General features: G+C 54.4%; 1 protein-coding gene across 1 annotated transcript in view; it reads right to left on the bottom strand.

The window, feature by feature from the left end:
- The window catches only part of BCL11A (B cell CLL/lymphoma 11A), a 122,348-nt gene that overhangs the window by 49,952 nt on the left and 62,965 nt on the right, over positions 1 to 9,431 (bottom strand). Inside the window, exon 3 of the mRNA XM_026036442.1 lies at positions 6,839 to 7,168. Within this exon, the coding sequence (XP_025892227.1) occupies positions 6,839 to 7,168 (330 nt within the window). The remainder of the gene's footprint in view (positions 1 to 6,838; positions 7,169 to 9,431) is intronic.

The raw sequence follows: 9,431 nt of genomic DNA on the forward strand, positions 1-9,431 counted from the left end.
GAGGCTCTTTCCTTTTCCTTTTTTGCCCTCAAAACGAGGCCGTCGGCCCAAGCGCCGCGTGCGGCGCGGGAGCCGCGCTCCGGCCCCCGGGCGCACAAAGGAGGCAGCCCCGGCACAAAGCCGCCTGTCAGCGGCTGAATTATTTTTATACAGGAATTTTTATCTCCATTGTACAAACAAGTATGTGTCTGTGCTGACTTGTTAAGCAATCCACTTGTATGTAGAATAAGGTTTTCTTTTCCCCCCCCTTCCCTGCTACCAGTCGCACAGCTCCGAGATCAGAAGAAATACATCCTCTTTGAAGCTCCTCAAATGTTTTAGTTAAAAGGACAGCAGTTGTTTTCAAAGATCCAAGAGTATCTTTATCAGAATTTAATTCTTCCTTATTGATTTTTTTTCTAACATAACACAAATTTAACATAGGACAGTTTATAGTTTATTACAAAATAATACGGCCTCTAAATAATCTCTCAGGAGGTAACACTCTGCTTTTTCTTTTTTTTTTTCCCCTTAATGCAACCGACTGTGTTTTACTTCCTCTAAGAGAAAAACCTCTCTACCTACTGCTTCCCTGTGTACCAAAACTACATGTGTGTAAATATCTATGTACACACACACACATATATATATATATGAAAATGAAAACTAATACTAATAATAAAGAAAACGGTAGTAAAAAGGTCTTGGTCTCACTCATTCCACAACGTTTGTGTCTTTTCCACCCTCTGCCCCAAGCACAACAATTTTGCTGATTACCCTTTTGCTCCAGAAGGAACAAACTCCACAGCAAAAATGCCACAAAGCCTGGGAGATCCGCGCAAGATCCGAAAAGAGAAACGGCTGCGAAGCTGCAGCCAAGTGACACCGGCTGACAAATTAATTGCTGCGAATTCTCAGCAAGGAGGGTATTTTCATTTTTGCATTTTAGATTGCACTGCCTGCTCAATCAACTAAGCAGGCACTGAAGGCAAAATTAAACCCTTTGATTCCTAAGGAGTGAGGAGCTTTAAGGCATGTTTATTTTTTTAAAGGTAGTAGCATTGGTGGTAGTAGTAGTAGTAGTAATAATAATAATAACAATAATAATAATAATAATAGTGATGCCGTCACCCACAATGAGCACAGGCGCAGCACTGCAGGCAGGGCTCTTTGTTGTTGCAGGGCAGCGCTATTGTTTATTTAGGCAGAGGTTTGTGTATCTGGAGCRCAGATCAAATTGCAGGTGTAATTGCCGCGCGCCCGTGCGCAGAGGCGGCCGCGGGGCCGCGCGAGCTCCACCTGCGGCTCCGCGACGCCTCCCTGCGCGGGCTGCTCCGCGGCGCCGGATCCCGCAGCACCGGGATGCCGGGCAGCGCCGGCCCGTGCACCATCACGGAGGGGACGCGGCTGCTCCGGCAGAAGTTTCCCAGGAATTGCGCCAGGCGCGCCGGGCTCCGCGGAGCCGTGTGCGCTGCCGGCAAACTTGGACGTGGGCTGCCGCGCTGGCAGGCAAGCGCTTCCCGGCGTTCGCTTGCAGGAGACGCGTGTCTTGTGCTTTGTACTTCCTTGTGGATTTACTACAACTGCCTCTGACAGCTGTTGATTCAGCTAAACGAGCACATTGTTGAAAATCCTCTATCATCCCCCAGCTGGAAAAAAATACACCTTTAAACAGAGTTTAAAATTGGGAGCTCAGAGGAGGAGCAAAGGAAACCTCTGCAAAGACTCGCTCTGGATTTAAAGCCAGGGCTGTGCCTGCAGCAGCGGGGTAGAGCGGTGCACAGCTCCCTGCCTACATCGCCTGCATTTTCTTTGTTCCAAGCAGATACTAAAAGAGAAAGAAAAGCAAAACAAATGATCTCAAGTGCAGAAAAATAAGCGGCTGCTAACGCTCGGTGAAAGCCCCGTGCTCAGGGAGCAGCCGCAACGTGGCTCCAGCAATTCTGCTGCGTGCCATGCACCTCATTCCACCTCTTCATCAACTCACTTATTAACTGATTTTGCCAGCGAGAAGCCCCTCTATGAAACACGGAGAGAAAGAAGGGGATGTTTCCATTTTGCCTGAGATCAAAGGCAAACAAGAACGCAAACTGTAGCATATTGGGGGTATTTTTTGCACTGCTATCTTTCATACTGGGCTATCTAAGTTTCAGGCAGTCCCCCAGCCCGGTTGCACATGGAGCTTGCTGCATACAGCTTCATTACACAGGAACATCCCCGCGCTGCGCCGGGCAGCGCGTTCACACGCGCCCGCGGGAGCTCGCACCTGAGCGCGGCCCGGTCAAGCCCGGCCGTCCCCGCGCGGGGGGACCCGATGCTCTAGGGTGGCTCTGGCAACGTCCTAGACGGGCCACGCAGCCTCCTCAGGTTTGCAGGCACCTTTTTTTTTTTTTATAAAAGAGGGAAAAGTCACCACAACGTGGGTACTGATGCCCAGCACGGTGGGCCCGAAGCCGCCACCCCAACAGCAGCCCAGCAGTATTAAGTACAACCCCCATGTACCTGCAGCACGTGAGACAAAATAGGCTCGTTAGGCCGGGGGTGAAAAATAAAACAGGAAAAAAAATGAATAAACCAGTTAATTTTAGGGCCACGTTACAAGGAGGAATATAGGTCTTAACGTATGAAAATATATGAGCTCCACGTATTTTATGAACTTCTGCAATTTCCCTGAAATGGACCCATAAAACCGAGCCCTCCTCGGCTGCGTGCGGCACTGCAGCGCGGGCCGTGCTGAAAATGAGAGCTCTGCGGAGGAGAGCGCTGCTGACAGCCACGGCCCAAAGGAAATCTGAACAAGCAGAAAGGTACTACGGATCCCCAGTGATTAGATCTCCTGCTAAAAAAAGTGGCCAAGTGCCAGCCCGTGTCCAGCTTGATRCTAAACACCTCTGCTTGCACAAAGCTGGGGCTGCTGGCTGAAAAAACAGGCTGACGCTTCAAGAGAATTTTATCCAAAAATTCCCGTAATGAGGAAGCGGGCAGGCAAACAAATGAGGACGCTGCCTCCTCGATTGCCTTTATTATTCGAATTAAATAAAGAGGGAAGCCATGCACCGAGGGCTGCACGCGCAGAACTGTGTCATGCTAATAGGTCTCCTCCTCCTTAAAAGCAGTAGCGCCGGAATGGGGAAATCTGCAGGCAGGACTCGGGCCGCTCCCGGCAGCCTCGTTGCGAGGGGCTTGTGCAGGCGCTCGCCCCGCGCCTCGGCGCGCAGCGTGTGCCGCCCGCTCCGCTCGCGGCACCGAGCGCCGCTGGGGCGCACACAATGAGGGCAGGAACGCGGCGCGCGCTGCCGGAGCCTCCCGATTCGCGGGAAACAACAACAACAACAACAGGAAAGGGAGAGCGATCCAAGGAGCGCGACGCTGCCGGCGCCGCGCCGGGGTAGCCGTGCCGAGTGCGGGGAAAACTTTCTCCCCGGCTTCTGGTCTTCGCCTGAGCGCCTGMCTGCGCTGCCAATAAAGAGCCATTTTTATCCCGACTGCCTGCAACAGCGGGGCGAGGAAAACTACACAGCCCTCACCTCGTACGGGGACGGTATCGCTATCACGTGCTCGCTCCCGCAAAAAAACGCTATTTAGAGAAGGCGCCGGGGCGAGCAGACAAACTCTCGCCTCTTCTCTGCTCCCCCAGCGAGCAGCAACTTTCGCATCTCCTTCTTTTTCCTTTTTATTTTTTTATTGCGTTTTTCCCCCAGGAAAGCAAATTTCGCCGCCACCCAGGCCCCAGCGTTTAATTGAGCTTTCAAAAGTGCTCTGACAACGCCAACAATCRCCCGGCACGGCCGCAGCTCCGTCGCGCAATCACTGTGACAGTTCTATTTACCGTTTGTCTTAGAAAGAGTTTCTGCCACATTGTACTCGGACAAAACAGCCGGGCTGCCAGTTCACAACCTTTCCCTGTCTTATTTACCAATAGAGCTTGTAGGCAGCGCCGGCAGCCCCCGGGCAGGAGCCCCCCGAGGGCACCCGCAAAACCTGCCCCGCGCGGCGCTGCTTCGCCCGGCTCCCTGCCTCTTTGTAGCGAGGAAGAGGAGGCAGTTTCAGTTTTTCCGATTTTATTTTCCCCACCACTGCAGCTCTCATCTCGTTTGTCTGGATGTAACGCTAACTACTCCGTTTGCATGCTACTGGTTTTTATCTGGAACCAAAGAAAATTATTAATCCGGATTCTCTGGGTTCGACCTGCAGAATTACAGGGGCAACTCCTAATAACTCGCCGAGAAAATCTCTGTGGTGCAAACACTGGGCAGAGGCATCACCCGCTGGGAGTCCTAACGCTCCCACGGACCTGCTCTCAAATTCAGCACCAAGTTACATCCATTGCCCCTCTGACTACCAGAGACTGAGGCATTTCTTACATTTTTTTTTTCCCCCACGTGTTACATTTGAGCACAACAAGCAGATAAAGAAAAAAGGAGCCGGGCACTAAAACCCACCTCCCCTGCTCCTGCCTCCCCYCTCTGCACGGGAAACACGGGATCCACGGCACAGAGCCGCAGGCACTGACGGGAATACGTGCGGCTCTCCAAAGCGCTCCACCTGAAGCCAAGCAACATTTAAGATCTCTCTTCACCCCGTCCAAAAAAATAACCTTGCATTAATTCCCTCAGATTTATACGTTCGACAAACAAAACACCCAGTCCTGACACCGGTGCACTATAAATATTTCTCCAGCCTTTTCAATAAGTGAACAGCAATTTTACATTCACTGATCTCTAGATACTTCAGTTAATATTTCCCCCTATTGTAAAATATGAGCCTAGATCACTAAACCCCTGCCGTAGCACTCACTGCAAATCACAGGCTGCCGGTATCTGCCGGTGAGTGTTTGACATACATATTGATGAAAGCTGCCTCATTGGACCCACACAACATATCCTATTAATTTTCAGTTAAATTTATGGCATTTCAGCTGCGGCGCTGGATCAGCATCACTCAAAATTGGATATGGAGCCGGAGCGGCACGCGCGTCCGCCCACACAAAAGGGACAGGTAGGCAGCCCGGCGTGCATGCGCACCTCGCACACGCTGCACGCCTTGCACACGTGTGTGCCTGCACAGACACACGCATGTATACTATACATAAGCTATTGCAACCACTCCTGCCTTTGGGAGAGGGTGAGGATAAAGCCAAGCCTACCGACTCTTAAAACAGACATCATTTTCCCCTCCTATTTGAGTGAGTCAGTGCCTTGTTCCTTGTCTTTGGGTGCACTGATCCTTAACCACTGCTTATCGTGAGGCGATCTTTGACTGTAACACAACAACTTCTTACCTCCGAAGCGGCGCACGGAGCACTGGCCGTGCCCACAGCCAGCCTGCAACACCCCTGCCAGCAAAACAACTGCTGGGCTCCATTTGAACAGGTCTAAAATACACATTTCCTCGACTCGGAAAGAATCAGTCCCCTCAGCTCCTGCCTGGGTATTTTCCTAGGCGCAGCCTCTCTCCCTGATTCTCTTTCTTTTCTCTTTTTTTGCAGTTTTAATCACATACTTGGGTATCTTTCCTGCATTACTACAAGCAGTGCCTCCTAGTCGGCTCGCTCCGACTCTCCTGCTGCTCATTTTCCCACTGGCACCGGGGGACTCCGGGACAGGAGGTGGCCCAAGGGCTGTGCCCAGCGAGGCAGCCCTTCCCGCCCTGCCGCAAAGCTCGGCCCGCTCAACAGAAAAGCAAAATTAAAACCTAGCAGGCGGACGGATGGACGGATGGACATGAAAATCCCCCGGCAAGGAGCTCGCCCGGGCGGCCTGCTCGGGCCGTGCTGAGCCGCGCGCCTCTAATTCCTGCGTGACAGAGGCTGCGTTTCGTCTGCGCCGCAGGGCAGCTCGGCTCAGCTCAGCTCGGCCCTCGCAGCCCCGGCCCTCCCTATTTGGCCATGCCGAGGGCGCCGGGCACGGGCTCCCCTCGAGCGCCTCCGTGCCCAGGGCAGCGCGTGGCTTCGGCCGGCCCGCGCGCTCCGGGACGTGTGCGGTCGCCACCGCGAGCACCGCAGCCGTGTGCGGCCGTCGYGCGGCACAACGGGCCCGGCGCTCGCCGGGCGCTGCCAGGGCACCCTGGGCACGGCCCAGCGCCTTGGAGAAACAGGCCATGCCTGGGAGGCCTCCCAGGCCTCCCGCGATTTTCTCTCACGTAGTAAGTCTTATTTTTTTTAACCTCATTTGCTAAAATATTTACATGGTGAACAGCCTTCCATTTGCAATATATGTATATATATATACACACACACACACTCAGAAATGGAATTATTTACGCTTTTTTTTTTTCCCCTCTCTTTTTAAATTACATTTCATATTGTTCATTGCACCAAAGAGAACCCTGTCCTGGACATTTGTACGGATGACATGTGGCCRTGTAAACCACAAACAAAATCAAGATACATCTGTCAAAACCACATCAGAGGCAGGAGAGCGCACAGAGAAGCATTTATCACTGGGCTGAGGAGGCAGGCTGCGGAGAGCAGCCTTTCCTGTCAAACCAACCTTTTGAAATTTCCAACATGCCCTTAAACTTTCCGCAGAAGCATGCCTGCGCGCTCCAGCAACTGCCCTCTCTACTCTGGCCTGGCCAGTCGCAAATGGCATCTTAAAGTCAAGGTCGGTGGTGTCACTTTGCCATGGGGCTGTGTTTAATTACAGTCCATACGCTGACAGCCAACATGGGCGCGCGGCGGCGAGCGGATGCGCCGTTAACTCTTTCGCCCCCGGCTCCGCCGGAGCGGCCGCCCGCCCGCCCGCGTGCCGGGAAGCGCCCGGCGGCCCCGCGGGCGCCGCGCGGCCCTCGCACCGCGAGGGACACCCACCGCACGCGCCACGGCGCCGCGCGAGCACTTCTCCTGGCCGTGCTTTACCTGCTATATGCTCCTGCTTAGGGCAAATTCCTCGAGATGACGTTGATAAACAATCGTCATCCTCTGGCGTAACCTGGATGCCCACCTCCACGGGGTTGGACGCTTTCTTCAGCTCGCTTGGCGAGGGCGAGGGCGGCTTATCCACAGCCTTCTCCAGGCAGAGACTGCCATTGCATTGTTTCCGTTTGTGCTCGATAAAAACCAGAATGTCCCCCAGCGGGAAGTTCATCTGACACTGGCCGCAGGTGAGGAGGTCGTGGTCCCCTTCCGGAGCTCCCAGCGCGCCGTGCTCGGGCTCCTCATCGGTGAGAATGGCTTCGAGAGGTTCGGCTGCAGGCGGGAGACAAAAGGAGCAGCGTTAGCACGGGGGGCCACGCGCCGGGCCCATCCTCGCCGGCTCCGTACCCGTGGCCACGCGTCCCCCCGCCACGGYGGCCGGGCCGGGAGTGGGAGCGTTGCCACCAGAGCCGCTTTCATCCACGAGGACAAATTCCCCACTTGCTCCAACAACCCGGTGGTAAAACCAAAACGAACGRGCTTTAAGGACATACTCTCAAACTACGGTGGTGCAGGAGAAGTCCCCACCGCGTTTTACTGCCGGGTGTTATTATTTACGTGCACGAATTGGGGGCTGAGGCCAGCATGCGCGCGCCGGCTGCCTCGCGCACACGTGCCAGCCACGCTGCCCCGCGCGCAGCCTCGCCGGCAGCACGTGCGCACACGAGGTGTCGCGGGCTCCCTCCACGGGGCGCCTCCCGCACCGGGGCCGCCCCGGGCAGCGCGCAGCGCCCGCGGCTTCCCCTTCGAAACCCCGCAGCGCCCCAGCTGCGCCCCGGGCAGCGAAATAAATAACAGGCGGCTAAAGGGCCAAAACCGAGCGCGGCAAAAACTCCTGCGGCGGTGGGGGGGCGGCCACACTGCCTTGCACCCACTCCTTGGGAGCGGAGCAGGTATCAAATCCACTGGCAGTTCCACCCATGGATATTAACTGGACAGGATATTTTTTAGCACTTAACAAAATAAGCCAATTAGTCATTTTCTTTTTTTTTTTTTCCACCCTGAAAGAGGAGCGCCTGAATTAGCTTAAACATGTTAGTACTGGTGGCCTTCAGCGCAGAAAAATCAGGCTGGCCGGGCGACCGCCACATCTCATCACACGAGTGAAAAGCGCTTTCTTTAAACTCCAAATACCTCGCCTAATGTTGTCAAAGTTGACAAATTTTCTGAATGAGCTCCAAAAAGCTTCATTATGAGGCTACTTCTGCTCGCATAATCACCCGCGGATGCTGTAACGAGGCAGACAGGGCTTGCTTTCCTGCTCGCTTGCTGTTGCTTTTCTCCTTYCCCCCCCCCCCTTTTTTAACTTTGTAGGGAAATCTCTCGGCAGGGAGTGCAGGACCATTGCCGCGGCCTTCCGCGCGGGCGGCACGGTGGTGCCGGGAGCCCGGGCGGCCGCAGCGGGGCTGCAGGGTGCAATGTGAGCGAGCCCCCGTCGCGCGCGGCCAGGTAGGGGCAGGCAGCCGCGGCGCGACTCTCCAACAGTTAATCAGCCTGACCTTCTTTAGCAAGCTGCCAATTTCACGTTTAATGAACTTAAAGCCACAGAGAATCAAAAAATAGATTTTAATTTGACTGCACGCTATTGGAACTGCTTTTGATAAAGTGCAAAAATGYGGTGAACTCAGGTTAAATTTATTTCAACCCCACCTAGGCTCAATATTGAAGGAGGAAGATCTGGAGTAGCTCCCAGTTGTGCCACGTGAAATAACGTTGCRGGAGCACCCTACCCCGCCGCACCTCGGCTCCAACTAGGACACGGGGACAGGCGGCCGTGCTCTCTCGCCTCTAGCGCTACTTCTAATTTAACGGCAGGTCAGCCACAGGAATATGAAGGTCGCGCTCGCATTAATAAAAACAATCCCTTAATTGCCGGGGGTTTCTGCTTCAACTTGCAGCGCGCCCGGTGCCGCTGCGCTGCGGAGGGCAGAGCGGGAGGTTGCGCCGGAGCCCGGTGCATGCGGCAGCRTGGCCGGGGCCGAGCGGCGCGGCGGCTCCGCAGCCCGCGGGCTCCATCGCTCCGGCTCCGATGCCGGCCCGGCCGGGGAAGGCAGCGCGGGGCCTCGGCAGCGAGCAGCTCCATGCGGCCCCCACCAAAAAGCGACTTTGCTGAAGTCTCTGCTGCCCGGGCTGATTTATAATCAAAAGCAGGAAATGAAGTGGTAATTCAGAGGTTGCTGATTACACCTCCACATTTCACCTAATTAATTTTATAGGAGGCAAAGTTCTTGAAAATAACAAGACGATCAAATGTACAGATATAAAACCTGTAACCTCAACGTTTTCTATGCTCTTAACATAAATTATTGCTAATTAACGAGAATTATATACTAATGTATGAAATACAGCTGGCACCGGGCTCACTGCAAAACACGCAGCTCCTGAAGGAGGCGGCGGCAGCAAGACGCGCCTCGGTTATTCCTGCTACTCTTCCCACTTCAGAATTAAAATGCAATGAAACAAACGGGGAGGGCGGGAGCTGCGCGGGGGCTGCGCGGGGCCCGCGGCCGCGGGACGCCCCCCAGCCCGCGCCCCG

This window comes from Nothoprocta perdicaria, unplaced genomic scaffold (assembly GCF_003342845.1).
Source record: "Nothoprocta perdicaria isolate Ctin4 unplaced genomic scaffold, notPer1 scaffold_179, whole genome shotgun sequence".
NCBI lineage: Eukaryota > Metazoa > Chordata > Aves > Tinamiformes > Tinamidae > Nothoprocta > Nothoprocta perdicaria.